This window comes from Ictidomys tridecemlineatus, chromosome 5 (assembly GCF_052094955.1).
Source record: "Ictidomys tridecemlineatus isolate mIctTri1 chromosome 5, mIctTri1.hap1, whole genome shotgun sequence".
In the NCBI taxonomy this organism is placed as follows: Eukaryota; Metazoa; Chordata; class Mammalia; order Rodentia; family Sciuridae; genus Ictidomys; species Ictidomys tridecemlineatus.
Window position 1 is genome coordinate 1,582,355 of NC_135481.1, and position 17,845 is coordinate 1,600,199.

General features: G+C 37.7%; 1 protein-coding gene across 6 annotated transcripts in view; it reads left to right on the forward strand.

Annotated features, from left to right (window-relative positions):
- The window catches only part of LOC110597028 (uncharacterized), a 251,601-nt gene that overhangs the window by 194,037 nt on the left and 39,719 nt on the right, over window positions 1–17,845 (forward strand). For 2 of the 6 annotated variants that reach the window (XM_078049094.1, XM_078049092.1), the window contains exons 19-20: window positions 287–400; window positions 1,265–1,472. The exons of the other annotated variants lie outside the window; for them this stretch is intronic. In XM_078049094.1, coding sequence (XP_077905220.1) covers window positions 287–400; window positions 1,265–1,472 — 322 coding nt within the window. The remainder of the gene's footprint in view (window positions 1–286; window positions 401–1,264; window positions 1,473–17,845) is intronic. 6 annotated transcript variants of the gene reach the window in all.

A 17,845-nucleotide genomic window follows, 5' to 3' on the forward strand; every position in this document is an offset into this window, starting at 1 on the left:
GATGAATGGGGTATTTGGGGCAATAGTAGATAGTGTAAGACGGAGAATAGGGATAAGAGGAGCAATTATAAACCAGATCTAATAAAACAAAGATAGAATGATTCCAATCAATGCTGTAAAATATTAGAAGGAATACATTTGAATGGGTTGAAGGTATAGTGTTAGTTTTTAGAGTAAACACTATTAATCAAGATAAAGAATGATATATAAAAGTTAACATTACAGTTATTTATAGTAAACCATGCCATGGTAATATTTGGTTGAATCTTGGTTTGGATTTCTTTAGGATTTGGGACATTTAGAAGATTTCCATCATTATTTGGCTTTGGATCACACCAGAAGTGGTGGAGCACAGGAGCCCTTACCCTGCTTGCTAAGGACTTTCTCCCAGCTCTTTCTGGTTTGTCAGCTTAGTGTCCTGTGGCTGACTGCTCAAAGGAAATGGTATTGTGTGTTGGTTGTTTGTATTGTGTGCCGGGGACCAGGATTTAGAGCTCTGGATTATTGCTGTAATTGCTGTGGATAGTGGTGTACCTGTTCCCCTATAGAATCCTTTGCAATGTGGTATAGAGCCTGGTTGATGTCTACAAGCACAGATCCTGTGATTGTGGGTTCTCTGAGGGTGATCTATGGTGCAGAAGTATTATCCCTGCTGACACAGCTCACTGATTAAGGTGACTCAGCAGACTCACCTGGGTTCTATCTTCCAGTGCCCCATGTTTTAAATGGTGAGTGCTGTTTCCCTCTGCTGACTGACTGAGGCGGTATCCAGCCAGTGTCCAAACAGTGCCTAGACACTCTCCATTTGTGGTCATAGGTCAGGACAGATACTGTCACTATCCACTGCCTTGGACCCAGGCAGCTTTCCTTGACAGATTTTCCACTGGTTCTGATCACAGTCAAGACACCTACCCTTTAAGCTTCCTGGGAATCAGTCAGTCTTTAGTCCTGGTCTTCAACTGGCTGCTGTCACAAACCACAGGCAGTCTCACTATGCTGCCAGATGTCTAGAAGCTTACCACCAGGATGGATGGCATGCAAACTGTGACCACAATCAGGGAGATATTCCCCCTAGGCTTCTTAGGATTCAGAAAGGTTCCCATTGTGTCTTTGCCTAGTGTCAGTGGTCAGCTGGAGCATCAGTCCTGAAGGTTTGCCTTACCTTTGCTCAGGGTTGAACTGCCTTCCTGCTTGGATATGAGTTGTTGGTTCTTGCCTTCAGGACATGTGGGAGACCACTTCTATTCTGCTTGGGCTCTTGCAGATGCTGCACAGAGTTTGGAGAGTGAGTGTTCCTTTCCACTGAGCTCCTATGAGGCTGTGCAGAGTGATCCTTCTCCACCAGGGCTCTTTTGGAGGCCACACAGAATACTCCTTTACTGCCTAGGCTCCTGGAGACACTGTTCAGAGCACTCCTTTGCTCAGGCGTTTGCATGGAGGCTACATGGAGTGCTGAACTCCCACTTTGCTATGTGAGTGTGCTCCACCCTATTCCCCTTGTCTGTGGTGATGGGGAGGCAGGGCGACTTTGCCTAGTGGTGATCCCTCTATAAATTCTAACTGGATGACTTTTAAGAGATTTTGCTGTAGGGCCGTTTCCTAGAGTTTAATATGCTGAATCTTTAGGTGTGAAGACACTGATTTAAAGTGTGTTTGGGGAGCTGGGATTGTGGCTCAGCGGTAGAGCGCTCGCCTAGCACAGGTGGGACCCGGATTGATTCAATCTTCAGCACCCCATAAAAATAAAATGCATTGTGTTGTGTCCATCTACACCAAAAAATAAATATTTTTTTTTAAAAAAGTGTATTCGGACAGTTGTGTGCTCCTCAAAATAACTATGGAGCTCAGCAGTACTTTCTTTTAGTTTAAAACAGTTTGGTTTTAAACTGCTTTGATCTGACTCAAGGAAAACCCATTGTTCCTATACATTTTAATAAAATTGTTTTTTCTCTCCAACTGTTTTTTTTCCTGATTTTTATAAAATGCAATATCTCACTCCACTGATGCAGTTCATTTGCATACAGAACAACAGGACCCAGGGCCTAGGCTGATGGGTGGCCAGCAGGTCAGTTGCAGGTTCTGGCTGTGTCAGACATGATCGGGGATATGTTATATAGGTGCATTTACCAGTGAACTTGTCCTTGGTCCTCTTGTTCACCATGTGTGGCAGGGCCTCATGGCCCACAAAGCAGATGAAGATCTCATCTGAGTTCCAATTTTCCACAGTCACCATCAGGATGCTGTGGGCATGGTAGAGGCCAGGATCCTGGGGTTCAAGCATCTAGGCACTTGTCACGTATTTGTCTGAGGACAAGAGCTGCCCCCACCGGAACCACTGTACAAAGACATACAGAGGAGAAAAAGCCCTTCACCAGGCAGGTGATTGTGGCTACCTCCTGTGGGATAAGCTGTTACTGGACTTCTGGTAGCAGATATATAGCTGGTGGGTGCTTGCCACCTCCCTGGACCTGGAGATGGCCTGCTTCAGTAGTGAGGGTAGATCAGTGTAAGTTGCCATGCATGTATAAATTGTTCCCTAGACTCCTGTTCTTCCACACAGATCCTGGCCTCTCCCAGAGCACTGAAGGTGGTGTTAAGGTGGCTATCAGAGATGTTGGTGTGGGTTTTCAAAAGTTCTCCATTCTGGCAGGCCCAAGAAATGCTCAGACTTTCATAGATGTCCAGGTCTGTGACCAGGCAGGACATTTTGGCTGACTTGGTGAGGAAGATACTAGTGAAAGATGAGGAGATGGTGAAGACCTAGATGTCTGTGTGGATGGACCTGTGGTGCCACACATGGAAGACATGTTCTTCAATATAAGCCCTCTGTGATCCACATAGCAGCTGAACATGTTCTAGCTAAACCAGTTGCTCTCGGCAATGATCAGTATGCTGGTGATCTTAAAGGTTAGGGGTTGGGACCCATTGACCTCTGCAGTCTGTGTTGAAGCTGGACTTCAAGGCTTTCCCTTCCTTAGCCAAGACACTATGATCTGCTTGGGGCTGAAGTCTGTGGCCTAGCAAATGAGCCTGGACTTGCATGTGCCAGGGCCAGAGAAGGCATTTCAAGGTGGAATAAACATACTCACAAAGGGGGGCTATTCCACAGATCCTGGAGCTCTGGTAGGCCCTGTGGGTTTTTGTTGTTGCCGCTGTGCTGGACGATGCATACCAGGTACTCATCAATGCCCTGAAAAACGTCCTTGGAGGGCAGTAGGATCTTCTAGGTGGAACCAACAACTTAGGGAATGTCCTGACACCTTAACAGACCTCCAAGTTATTCTTGTAGCCTCAGGAGAAGGTGGCAGCATTGGGTAGGAAGTCCTGGGCCAGGCAGCCAGATCCCCAGGCTCTCTTCAAACGAGGACCTCTCACAGGAGACCAGGGGAATTGATTTTGGGGGGAGATGGGCTCATTCTCCCAGCTTAGTACATATCACAAAAATCACCACAGCTCATTTCAACTCAGAGCAGATCAGGTTAGTTCACACTTCTCAGCTCATCCTTGAATAGCCCAGCTCAGCCCAGAACAGCCCAACTCAGGTTAGCCCAATTTAATTCACTCTACCTCAGTGAAGAATCAGCCCAATCCACCCAACCTGATCTCAGCTCATCTAAGTGTAGGTCAGCTTGTTTTAGCCCAGCTCAGCTGAACCCACCTTAATTCATCATCTCATCCCATCTTACCCTAGTTTAGCTCAACCCTGACTAGCCCAGCCAGCTCTTCTAGGCTCAGACCAACTCAGCTCAGCTTACCCCACCCCACCCATCTCTCCAAATATTAATGAGGTGAGTTTCATGTGATTTTCTGCTCCCTCTTTCACCCCTCCCATCTTCTGGTCTAAGTTCAGGGTTGAGGAACTCTGTGCTTCTTTTTTTAATATTTATTTTTTAGTGTAGGTGGAAACAATACCTTTATTTTATTTTTATGTGGTGCTGAGGATTGAACCCAGTGCCTCATGCATACTAGGCAAGCGCTCTACCTCTGAGCCACAACCCTAGCCCATCTGTTCTTATTTTCTACTCTGGTAACTGATCTTCTAGTCTCTCCAAGTCTCAGACATTGTAATATTGGATCTTAGGTATTGAATTTGTCATAAACCTCACAGGTTTGCTGTTTATTTACTGTCTTCCTTCTTTAGTGGGGAGGGAGATTAGAAATCGTTGTCTAGTACTCTTCTGCCATCTTAGCTTCTCCAATATTTTTAATTAGCATACCTTTTTGTTCACTGATCATGTTATAAAGTTCTACAAGATTGTAAAAACATCATCATGTATCTACTGTTATAATTAAAAAAGAACCTTTTTACTGCCATGAAGAATTTCCTTAAATATATCTATTCAAATTTCCTACCTCTGAAACCCCTGATAGTCACTAAAATCTTTACTAGCTCTACACTGTTGCCTTTTCTAGTAAGTCAGATAAAGAAAATTACATACTATGTTGCTTGTTTAAATTTTTTCACTTATTAAAATGTTTTTTATATTATAACTGTTTTGTGGTTCCTTAGATTTGCTTTTCCCTAATGGCAAATGGTATTAAGCATATTTTCCTGAGCTTTTAGGACATACCTAAGTCTTACTAGGGAAATGTCTATTCTTGTAATTAGCTATTTTTAATTGGGATATTTTCTTTCTTTTATTTTGCATTTTAAGATCTTTTAAAATATAATTTTAGATATCAGGCCCTTATCAGCTAGGACTCACAATGACTTCCCCCCATTCTTTCAAGTGTCTTTTACTTTTTAGACCCAAATGTAATTTGTAATGTGGTATGTACTCCTAAACTCTATAACTTAGGATTCATTTAGTTTGGAGACAACAATATGAACTGGGCATCTACTTTGAAAGAACCTTTTCATTAACATTTCATGTGCATATAAACAAACTATAACATTTAATGTGCATGTAAATGAATTTCTTAATTATAACTGCATTAGCATCCCTTGATTATATATGATCTAATACTTAGACTATTAATTATCCAGCCTATCCCTTGAGTTATCTAAGGTAAGGTAACACTACTCTGGAACCAAAATACACAAATGCTCAGAAAACACAAGGAAGTACTCAGAAGATCCTACATTTACTAGCCATAAAGATTTCTTTTACTTTTGATGGTGTACTTTCAATCACAAAATATTTCAGTTCTGATGGAGTTCAGTGTCAATTTTTTCTTCTGTCACATGCATTTCAGGATCATATCTTAAAAAGCATTATTTAACCTAAAGTCATGAAAATGTACTTTTTCTCTCCTATTGTAATAATTTAGCTCTTACATTTGAGTATATGAATGATTTTAAGTCAATTATACATGGTGTGAGGAAAAGTTCATTGTGCATGTTGTATACACATGTAACAGTAACTTTTGTGGAAAAATTTTTTTTCATATTGAATTGAGTCAGAAAATTTATAAAATCAGTTACCTATAAATTTATAGATTCATTATTGGATATTCAGTACTATAGCATTGATCTAAATGTTTGTCCTTATACTACTACCATAAATTTTAATTACTTATCACTTTGTAGTATGTTTTGAAATTGGGAATTATGAATCAAGTATGTCAACTTTGCTCTTATTTTTTGAGAGTGTTTTGGCTGTTCTGAACCTCTTTGCATTTCCATATTTTAGAATCAGTTTGCCAATGTAGGGCAAAAAAATGTTAGGTGGTATGTTGATAGACATTAAATTGAACCAATAGTTCTACTTTGGGCAGTATTGCCATTTTTTTGTTGTTGTTGTACTTTCTAGATATACATGATGGTAGAATGAATTTTTTAAAATTTTTGTTTCATTGGTTCTTCATAGTTAAAAATGACAACAGAATCTATTTTCATGAAATTAGACAAGCATAGGATATATCTTATTGTAATTAGGACCTGATTTTTTTGGGTGGGCATGATTGTGTGAATCACTTAGGTAATTTTATATGTGTACATAGGAAAATTACGTTGGATTTATTCTACTGTCTTTCCTATTATTCCACCTCCCTTCTTTTAGTTCCCCTTTTTTCTAATCCAATGAACTTCTCCCCACAGCACCCCACCCCCATGTCTTGTGGTTTAGCATCCAGATATTAGCAAAAATATTCAACCTTCAGTATATTGGGATTGGCTTATTTCAATAAGCATGATATTCTCCACATCCATCCATTTAATGGCAAGTGTCATAAGTTCATTCTTCTTTGTAATTGAGTAATATTCCATTATGTATATATAGCACGATTTCTGTCCTTTTATCTGTCGATGGGGATTTATGTTGGTTCCATAGCTTAGCTATTATGAATTGTGGTGCTGTAAATATTGACGATGTCTCATCTGTCACTGTAGTATTCTGATTTTGATTCCTTTGGATATATGCCTAGGAGTTGAGTTACTGAGTTAAATGGTGGTGGTTTCATTCCTACTTTTTTGAGGAAACTCCATACTACTTTCCAGAGTGGTTGGACCAATTTGTAGTTCCTCCAGCAACATGTGAGGGTTCCCTTTTCCTCACATCCTTGCCAATATTTGTTGTTACTTGTATTCTTTCTGTGTGTGGGGGATGTGGGCTGGAGATTGAACAGGGCCTTGTGCATGTGAGGTAAGCACTCTACCAACTGAGCTATATCCCCAGCTCCCTCTTACTTGTGTTCTTAATAATTACCATTCCAACTGGAGTGAGATGGAATCCCAGTGTGGTTTTAATTTGCATTTCTTTAACTGCTAGATGGGTTGAACATTTTTTCATATATTTATTGATTGATCATATTTTTTTCTGTGAAGTGCCTGTTCTTTGCCCATTTATTGATTGGGTTATGTTTTTTTGGTTTTAAGTTTTTTGAGTTCTTTATATATTCACCTGTGGATGAAGTTCCAGTCGCAGAGACTTAGGTTTAGTGAGGTTCCAGTTGCTTTATTGTGTGACAAATTGCTGACAGGTTTGTAGTAGATGCTGATCTGTGACAGGCTGGACAGGCCAGTGAGCAAAGCAGTGAGCTGGGTGGGCCAGGCTATGGGCCAGGTAGCAATGCCACTGTCTGGGGCAGATGTGCCTGGCAGCAAAGTGGCAGGCTGGGCAGGCTCAGCTGCATCCTGGTGGCAAATCAGCTGGCTGGGCCAGGAGTTAGAGCAGCTTTTCAGGTGGGCCTGGCTGTAAAGTTGTAGACCAGGCAGGCTGGGCTACAGGTAGCTGGTACAAAGTCATGTTATGTCAGATAGGCCTCACTGTCCTGGGCCGGTCAGATCAGGGCTGGGTGACAGGCCTTACAGGCTGGCTGTGAAGCTGTGGGCAAAGCCAGGCAGCCTGGCAACAAAATTGTGATCTGGCAGGTTAGGCTATAGGCCAGTAGTGAAGAGTGGGCCTAGAAGCTGAGCAGTTGTCCAGGAGGAAAGCTGGGGGTTGGGCAACTGGAGGCCCCAGGGCCAGGTTCCTAGGCATGTCCTGGACTGGTGCCAGACCCAGTAGGTGCCAGATTGGGTGGGTACTAGGGGTGGGTGAGTGCCAGGGACCTGGGGGACACCAGAGACCTGGTGGGTGCTAAATTCGGAGGGTGCTGGGGATTGGGGAGTGCTAGGGACTCAGCAGGTACCAGGGACCCTATGGATGCCAGACCCTATGGAAGTGCTGGAGACCATAAGGGTGCCAGAGACACCGTGGGTATTTGAACCAGGTGGGTGAAAGACCAATGCTGAACTTGGTGGGCACTAGGGACCTGGTGTGTGCTGGACTGAAAGGGCACTAGGGATTGAGCAGATGGAGTACCCAGAACCTGGGGACCCAATGAGTGCTGTTCTGGCAATGAGTCAGGCATCAGAACCAGTCACACATGAAAGTTGAGGGCCAGAGTGTCCTCACACCCACCCTTTCAACTATCTGACTCGCTATAGCTGACTTTGTTAGGCCATGCGAGCTGTAGGAATCACAGGGTTTAGGAGAACCAGATTCTTCCTAGCCTTTCCACCTGTGCTCCCATGGGCAAAATTCTCAGTTTCTCATTTTACACAGGATTGCTAGCCTCAGATAGGTTTCACAGACCTAGTGTTGAACTCACAGATCTAAGTTTCCAGTTCCCATTGGCACTGCCATACTGTAGCCCCGAGATGGTTCTTGGATTGGCTCTCTGTAGACAATTGATAAATTCAATTTTTTTAAATCTGTTTAATGAGTCAAACCATCTGATTCGTCTAGGGCAAACTGCCCTTCCAGTCTCAGGATTTTTCACTCTAAACCTTGGGGAGAAGCAATATTCCTGATGCTTGAGATCTGGGTAGCCAAGCTAGGAGAAATTATGTCTCCAATCCACATCTTGCCCCTACTATTAGAGTGTATTTTGACAAAATATACATACATGGCATATAACTTATTCTGATTAGGATCCCATTCTTGTGGTTGTATTGATATGGAGTTTCACTGCTTGTTTATTCATATATGAAAATAGGAAATTTATGTCTAATTCATCCCATGATCTTTCCTATTCCTATCCCCCGTCTCTTCCCTTCCTTCTTTCCCCTTTGTCTAATCCATTCTTTCACCCCTACCCCTTGTTGTGTGTTAGTATCTGCATATCAGAACATTCAGCCTTCGGTTTCAAGGGATTGGCTTAATATTTAGACCAGGGAAGGTAATTGAATCTTATCAATAATTAGAGGTGCAGGAAGAGGATCTTTCTTTAGCTAAACATTCATATTAGACGTCAGCCTTGACCTTGATCTACCTCTGAGAAATTGAGTGATGTGTAATTTTGAATCATTCAATTATGTGGAAATCTGTGCATCTACAGTAAATAATAAACCTGAGGGTAAACATAATGTAGCATTCCAGATGGGATCCTAGGACTGAAAGAAATGATACTGGAAAATCTGTTAAATATGAATAAAGTCAAATTTTGTAGTTTTTCTACCACTGTCAATATAAGAGTTTTTTGTTAGTTATATGCACTTCATTGTTAGCACAGTTCTGTTAAGCCATGTCCTTAGTAGTATTCAACCGCAAAGATATGTCCATATCTTTTTGAGGATATTGAATCTAATAACATTCATCCATCTATTTCCATTACACTTCTAGCAGTTTCTGCCTCATATAATTGGAAACTCTCTTCTTTGTTTTTATACTTTTTAGATATACATGAGAGTAGAGTATACTTTGGCATTTTATACATACATGGAGTAAAACTTATTCTAATTAGGATCTCATTCTTATGGTTAAATATGATGTGGAGTTACACTGTTCATGTATTCATATATGAACATAGGAAAGTTATGTCTAATTCATTCTACTGTCTTTCCTATTCCAATTCCCCTTCACTTCTATTCATTTCCCTTTGTCTAATCCAATGAACTTCTGTTCTTCCCTTCACACCCTCCTTATTGTGAATTAATATCTGCATATCAGAAAGAACATTTGGTCTTTGGTATTTGGGGATTGGCTTATTTAACTTAGGATGACAGTCTCCAGTTCCATGTATTTAATGGAAAATGGCAGAATTTTATTTTTCTTTGTAGCTGAGTAATATTTTATTATGTATGTATGATACCATATTTTCTTTATCAATTTATATGTTTAAAGCACCTAGATTGATTCCATAGCTTAGTTATTGTGAATTGAGCTGCTATAAACATTGATGCAGCTGCATCACTGTAGTATACTGATTTTAAGTCCTTTGAGTATAAACCAAAGTGTGGGATAGCTGGGTCAAATGTGTTTCCACTCCAAGTTTTCTGAGGAATTGGTATACTTCTTTCTAGAGTGGATGTACCAATTTTAAGTCCCACCAGCAATGTATGAGTATAACTTTTTTCCCACATCCTTACCAATATTTTTGTTACTTGTATTCTTGATAATTGCTATTCTGAATAGAGTGAGATGGATTCTCAGTATGGTTTTAATTTGCATTTGTCTAATTACAAGAGATGTTGAACATTTCTTCATTTATTTGTTGACCATTAGTATTTCTTCTTCTGTGAAGTGTCTATTCAGTTCCTTTGCTCATTCATTGACTGGGTTATTTGTTTTTGGTGTTAAGTTTTTTGAGTTCTTTGTATAGTAGTGCACTATCTGAGGTACAGATGGCAAAGATGAAACTCATTATTTTTAAAAAATAGTTTTACTATTGTTGATGGTCCTTTATTTTATTTATTTATATGTGGTGCTGAGAATCAAACCCAGTATATTATATGTGCTTGGAAAGCACTCTACCACTGAGCCACAAGCCCAGGCCCAAAACTCTGTTATTAATCATATAATTTTTTAAAAAATGTTATATCTTCTTATTACTTATTTACAGTTGTACCATGAATTTCCACATAATTTAAATGGTTCAGAATTACACCCATATCACTTAGTTCCTCAGGATCAATAACCCACTGGAGATAAATATCAAAGCTGAGGTCTCATCTGAATGTTAAGCTGCATAAAGTTCCTCTTCTAGCACATCAAATTATTGATAGGCTTCTTAGAGTATTGACCTCTTTATCTTCATGTGAAACCTTTCTATATCCCTCATCACTATGCTTTTGCCAGCTTTGTGTGAAATTATTGCTGTTACTATTATATTTAGATTATTCACATTCAAAATAATTATTTATGCAGTTGAATTAATGTTTAAGATATTGTTACTGTTTTCTGCATGTGTGTGTGTGTGTGTTGGGTGTGTGTCTATATGTGTGTATGTTTGTGTTTACTGGTGATTGAAATCAGGGCCTTGTGCATGCTAAGATGTATGCCTAGCCCTAATTTTGCTTTTATTCTTTTCTTTTTCCCAATTTTTTTCTTCCAACTCTTTTCTGACTTTTGGGGTTTTAATTGAGCATTGTATTTTATTCCATTTTCGATCCTTCCTTAGTAAATTAATTACGTTTTTTTTTCTGTTTAGTAGTGTTTGCCCTAGAAAGTAAAATTTTATTTTTTGAATTATTAGTGTAATTGTTGAAAATAATAATAGTGATAGTGTATAAAAAATTGTGGTGAATGACAATAATATAAAAGAATAAAGAGAGGAATTAGAATCATCTTGTTAATGTTTCATATTTACACCACATGTGAAGATATATAGACTTATTTGACAACAGATTTACATTAGTAGTACTAGAATGTCAGGACTGATTATCAGATCAAGGTAATTTCTTTTTAAATATTTTTTGTCTTGGGGCTGGGGATATGTCTCAGTTGTTAGAGTGCTTGCCTCACATGCACAAGGCCCTGGGTTCAATCCCAAGAACCACACACACATGCAAAAATTTGTCTTGTTGTGGAATCAGAATAAAATGATGTCACAGAATACATTGAGAAATTCTCTCTCCCCCAGTGTTGTTGTGGCTCTTTCTGTCAAGTAAAGAGTTTGAGATGGAGTGATATTTATTCTTTAAAGATTTGGAATACTTCACCAGACAGGGAATCAAATCCTTACAACAGGCAATGATTCTTCCCTATCCAAACCATCATTTGAGACCTCAGTAATAATTATTTCATACCTCTGCATTCTTGAGCTTAGGAAATTGAATATTGTGCATAATTGTAATCCACTGAATGGTGTGTTAATTAGGAATACAGCAGTAAATAATTGATATACCTGGCAGTCAGCATAATATGGTACCCTATAATGGCTCATGAAAGAAAAAATAAAAGTAATGTTAGTGGAAAATATGGTAAAACTGGGAGTTCAGTTTATAGTCTTTATAATGTCATTTTCTCAGTTTTCACAAATTAAACCATGATTATATCAGATGTTTTCATTAGAGAAAATGAAAGGAACATGACTTTCTCTGTACCATTAAATCATCTTACTATAAATCTAAAATTTATTCAAAATAAATTTTTATTTTTAAATGTACTATTTTGATTATGAAAAATACAGAAAATCTTGAGTTAAAGTGATAATAAGAATGCCTAGCCCTATTTTTGCTTTTATTCTATTCTTTTTCCCAATTTTTTCTTCCAACTCTTTTGAAAGGAAACATCAACTTCCTGATCTGTCCACCACCCTAAACCAGGTGTGTCTGCCTCAAAAAGACTATCAATCTCCAGGGATTTTACTCTTTCTCTTTTTTCCTCATTGTAATCCCCATTATCTAGTCATCAATTGGAATATAGGAAACCACTTCTTTAAAGAGAGATGCCTATGTCTCACAAAGAAAAGGAAGCTGTATATTCAGGTATCATCTGGCAGTTCATTTATAGGATCCCTGAAGACTTCCTGGGAAATGTGACTTTTTGGTGTTAGAAATCAAAGTAGTGAAACATCCGACAAGATACATAAATTATATTTGTACATTCGGAAGAGAGTTTCCTTGGTATTGACTGTTCCTTGAGTTATTAAAAAGCTATAGTTTCAGGTCTTTGAAAAAACGTGTTGATAATTAAGTACTTCTTATACTACAGACTCAACCATGAACTCTATATGACCTCAAGAGAACAACATAGAGGATGAACCACTTATTTTGGCTCATGCTTTCAGAAGTTCAGTTCATTATCTGCTGACTTCATACCTCTGGGTCCAAGGCGAGGCACAACATCCCGGTGGAAGTATTACTGGTAGAAATCAGGATCACATCCATGTTTCACTGAGTCTAAGAATGAATACTGTGAATGCTGAGATAAGCAAGAAAGCAGAAATTTGTTATGAGGTTAAGGTACAAAAGTATAAGAAAGCTCCCAATGGAGAATCTGGGAGGGAGAAATTACCACCAGGGTCTCTTGGTATCCCTTTTCATTTAAAGGCACATAATGGGAAGTCAGCTGACCCTCTCTTGCAACCTGTCCTTGAGATTTTAATTGTTGCATGCAGGGACTCAGGCTGATTTGCATAGTAGTCTTTTTTTTTGAGAATAGATGTTTTTGTCCTTTTTGAGAAACATGTTTTTTGACATGTTGAAGCATATCTCAAATAACAAGGCATACCTCAAAGAGTGGTCCTGCTATCTCTCCTCCTTCTCAGCCCTCACCATTCTTTACTATTCTTACTGCCTATTCCCCCTACCTCAGAAGGGTGTGGAAGATGAAAGCAGCTTAATGAATAGCAACAAGAAAACAGAGAGAGGGAGCTCCACTCATAAGGAACAAAATATAAATCCCCAAGTCATTCCCGAAGTGACCTGTTTTCTCCAGTCAGACCCTACCTTCCTATAGTTGTCACCAAATTGCTCCTTATCAATAGGTTAATCCGCTGATTAGGTTACAACTCTCATAATCTAATTACTTCAAGTCTGAATATTTTCCCATATCTCGCACTTGAGTTTTGTGGGATAACTCCTATCTAACCTATAAAATCCCTCCATGGCTCATGTGCTACAAATGGTTCCCAATTTAACAGTATAAACATTGTAGAACTTTTAAGAATTGGAGCTAGTGGAAGATGGTTAAATAATGGGGCCACCATTTACAAAATGGCTTAGTATGGCTTTTGCAAGACTGGAATAGTTCCCATTAGAGTGAGTTGTTATAAAATAATGAGCCTTACCTTTCCCCATGCTCTTGCTTCCTCATTAATGACATGTGCCTTTTCTTAATGTGGCCATTTCCTTTTCCATGTCTCTGACATGAAACACAGCCAGGGTGGACATTGCCAGATATCTGCACCATGTCATTGATATTTTCCAGCTCTAAGTCATTAACATTTTACATTATCCTTGAATATTTTGTTGTAGCAACACAAAACAGATTAATGCCATGGACCATAAGAATGGTAATTATACCTACCTGTTTGTGTGTTGTGTAGCTTGTATCATTTAATAGCATATAAAATATGTAGTGTAATACCAAGTTTACTTTAACCACTATGACAACTTTGCTAAGATTTTGCCAGATATCTTATTTGCCCTATTTATGAAATATATCACAATAATAAATAAAACCTAAAACGCAGTGCTTCAAATATTTTGTATTTCTTAGGATTTTTTAAACTAATTTTTGAAAAATCATTTTCACCTTGTTTAACTGAAGATATTTGTATTGTATTATTCATATAATTACATGAGATGAAGGGTGGAAGCAAAATACATTAAATTCCTCCCATTCAGATCAAACTCTCCTGAACTTTCAACTTATTATCTTGTCCTTTACTTTCCCCATGTTATCACCATTTCTGTTAATTCACAATTTGGAAATTTTTGTGTTTTTTGAGAAAAACTTACACAACAATGTGAGATTATATATCAAATCTACGGCAAACCCCCTTGTAAATTCTGATGCTATCATACATGTTAACTTTTCTCTGTTGTGGCAAAAATATGTGCGAAGAACAACATAAGGCATGAAGTCACATTTGACTCATGATTTTAGAAGACTGAGTACATGGTTGGCTGGCTTCAATGTAAAGATATGTAAGGATAAGGCATGGAAGAGGAAAGCTGTTCAACTAATGGCAGCTGGGATGCAGAGAGTGACAGGAGTGGGAGATGGACAGATGTAGTCCCTAAAGCCACACCATCAGTGACCTCCTTCCTCCAGCCATCCCCAATCTGCCTATAATTCTTACTTCCTCCCAGTTAGTCCTTTCACATTATTCAAAGATCATTTGGGTTTGAAGAAATTCAAAATCCAAAATATAACATTCTACCCCTGGCCCTCACAAAGCTCAGGCTCATCTCAAAATGTAGATTAATTCAGTCAATCTCCAAGAGCCCCTCCCTGTGTTTTTAATAGTTCCATACAGAGAAAGTGACAATAGAAGACTTTTTAGGTCAAGTTCATATATGTATATCCAAATAACCATATCATAACTGCATTATAACCTGGAGTTTTTCACAGTATCAATATTATTATGCATCCTTATTTTAAAAATATGAAAATCTAGCATGAAAGAACACAAAGTGTTCTTTGTGACTGCTTATTTCTCAGTTAGATTCTGGTGATTAATCTCCTGTATTCTGATTGACTGCTGATGAAACACAATTAAATATATTTTTACATACATTGAACAGCACAATATACATTCAGCCTAGACAATAGAGTTACCTATTGGACTACTGAAATTTGTTTTGTGTGTGGATATGTCATTTTATGAACTATGGCTCAAGATGTCCATTGAAGAGGAAATGAGAAGCCAGTAATTTACCTGAGTACTAAAACATGATTCTTAGCTTTCTAAAGACTTTTAAAAGTTGAATGAGAATTTATGACCTTATCTGAGAAATATGAACAATGTTCTCTCTAAGCTGTATTCTAAACCCAATTCTTCAACATATAATAATAGTATATATTACTTTTTCTTTAACCCTGTTAATGTGCATAATGATCATACAAATAACCTTATAATTAGTTACTGTGGGTTAAGGTAGATGCTGTACAGCTTTCATAATAAGGTTTATTAGGATATGTTCTTTTTTTTACTTTGATCTGCCTCCTTGTTATTGTAATCATGTCTATATTGAAATTGGTTTTGTTGTCACCTCTTGAATATATTGAGTGTAGAAGGAATTCATATAATTCATGATATAGAATGCTGAATGAAATGTGAATTTTAAAATAATCACTTTTCATTAGCCAAGAAGAGTCACATGGTCAGGCTAGCTTCAAAGAGGTCAGAGAAGGAAGATCCCACCATGAGTCCAGAAAGTAGAAAGAGACAAGAAATTTGTGAGTTTCTATAAATGCTGCCGGCGAACTTGAGAGCCAGGAAGGGAGTGTGGATCAATTTTTCTGAAATCATGTGTCCTAACTTTTAAGACTTAGTAATATCATGTAGGAATTCTCTCATAGATCTGCTTGGCTGAACAGCAAAACAGTATTTGTTTTAGCAAAGAATGGTGCCTTCGTTCTCCTGGAGATGAAGAATTACATTAATTAAAACATGGTGGATACCATGGATCAGCTAGAACAATGGGATGTGAGAAAGACTGAAGTGCTAATCAAAACTGCACTGAGATTTCATCTCACCTCAAAACAAATAATAATAAAGGCTGGTGAGGGTTTGGGGAAGAAATTACCTTCATAACATTCTCAGTGGGACTGCAAATTAGTACAAATACTCTGAAAAGCAGTATGAAGATTCCTCAAAAAACACAGTTCTCCCATTCATTGATATTTATCCAAAAGAACTAAAATCAGCATTCTATAGTGATACAGGCACACAAATGTTTATAGCAGCACAATTCAAAAGAGTCAAGTTATGGAATGAGCCCAGTTTTACCTATAAAAAGATGAATAAATGTATATTATATACACAATGGAATTTTACTCAGCCATAAAGAATTAAATTATGGCATATGCTGTTAACTGGATTGAACTGAAGAACATCATGCTAAATAAAATAAACCATACTCAAAGTCAAGGATCAAATGTTTTCTTTCATATGCATAAGCTCAACAAAAATAAATTTAAAAAGTGGGGCATCCCACAAAAATAGAAGAGATGTCACTGCACCAGAGGAAGGGAATTTGAGGGATTGAAGGAGGGATAAGAAAAGGAAAGGATTGTGGAATATAAATGACTAAATTAAGCTATAAATATATGTTAATATAATAGTGAATTTCACCTTAATGTACATCAATAAAGCATTGTTAGGAGCTGGGGTTGTGGCTCAGCAGTAGAGTGCTCATCTAGCAAGATCCTCAGCAACACATAAAAATAAATAAATAAATAAATAGATAGATAGATAAATAAAATAAAGGTATTGTGTCCAACTACAACTAAAAAATATTTTTTAAAAAAAGCACTAACTTAAAACAAATAATAGAATGAAGACCAATAGAATAGAGGAAGGGGAACAGGGGGAGGGAGAAAGGGAGGGAAATGGGAAGTTCTGGGATCTAAAGTAGAAAATATTGTTCTTGTGCTTGTATGATTATGTCAAAATGAAGCCCAATATTATGTGTCACTATAATACACTAATAAAAAATATTTTAAATCCTGGTCACTTGATCTTTTTTTTTCTTTTTCTAGTTCTGGGGAGTGAAATATAGAGCCTGACGTGTCAGTGTTCTACCACTAAATAGCATCCCAATCTGATCAGAAGATTTAATGTTGTAAAAAAAGGAATACTTTCAAAATGGATCTATAGGTTTAAAAATAGTCACTATGGAAATCCTGGCTTTCTTTGAAAAATAATTTTTTTCTGGAAATTGGCAAACAATTTATATGAAAATGTAAGTTCTTCTGAATGGCTAAACCAATTCTAAGAATTGGAATACTCTGTTCTTATTTTCTATTTATTATCACACATTTTAAGACCACATCAAGAGAAAAGAACCTAACATGCTGTCTCCACATTCTATCCTAAATAGAAGATTCAGTTCAATGGATGAATGGCTTATGTATTTGAGATTAATACTTTCCTGATTTCTAAGGATGTTGAACCTAACCTGTATTATATATTTTAGCCATTTGTATCTTTTCTTTTGAGAAATTGCCGTTTAGTTTCTTTGCCCATTCATTAATTAGGTCATTTGTACTTTTGATTTTAAGGTTTTTGTTGTTGTTGTTGTTGTTGTTCATGTATTCTGGATATTAATACTCTGATGGTGGAGCAGCTGAAAAAGATTTTCTTCCATTCTTTAGGCCCCTCTTCATGTTCTTGTTTACTTTGCTATGCAGAAGCTTGTAATTTGTTGCAGTCTCAATTATTGATTCTTGGTTTTATTTTCTTTTTAATTATACATGACAGTATATTTTGACATATTTATACAAACATATCTTATTCTAATTAGGATTCTTGTCTTATAGTTATATGTCATGTGGATATTCACTATGATATATTCAGACTTTATGTCACATTATTTTTTGTGCTTTTGGCAGCTTGTTAAGAAATTTTGTGGCTGCACCAAGACAATGAGTCGTTGTCCCTATATTTTCTTCTAGCAGTTGCATTTTCTGGTATAATTCCAATAATACACCCTGATATAATTCCTATAATACATCCTGAATTGATT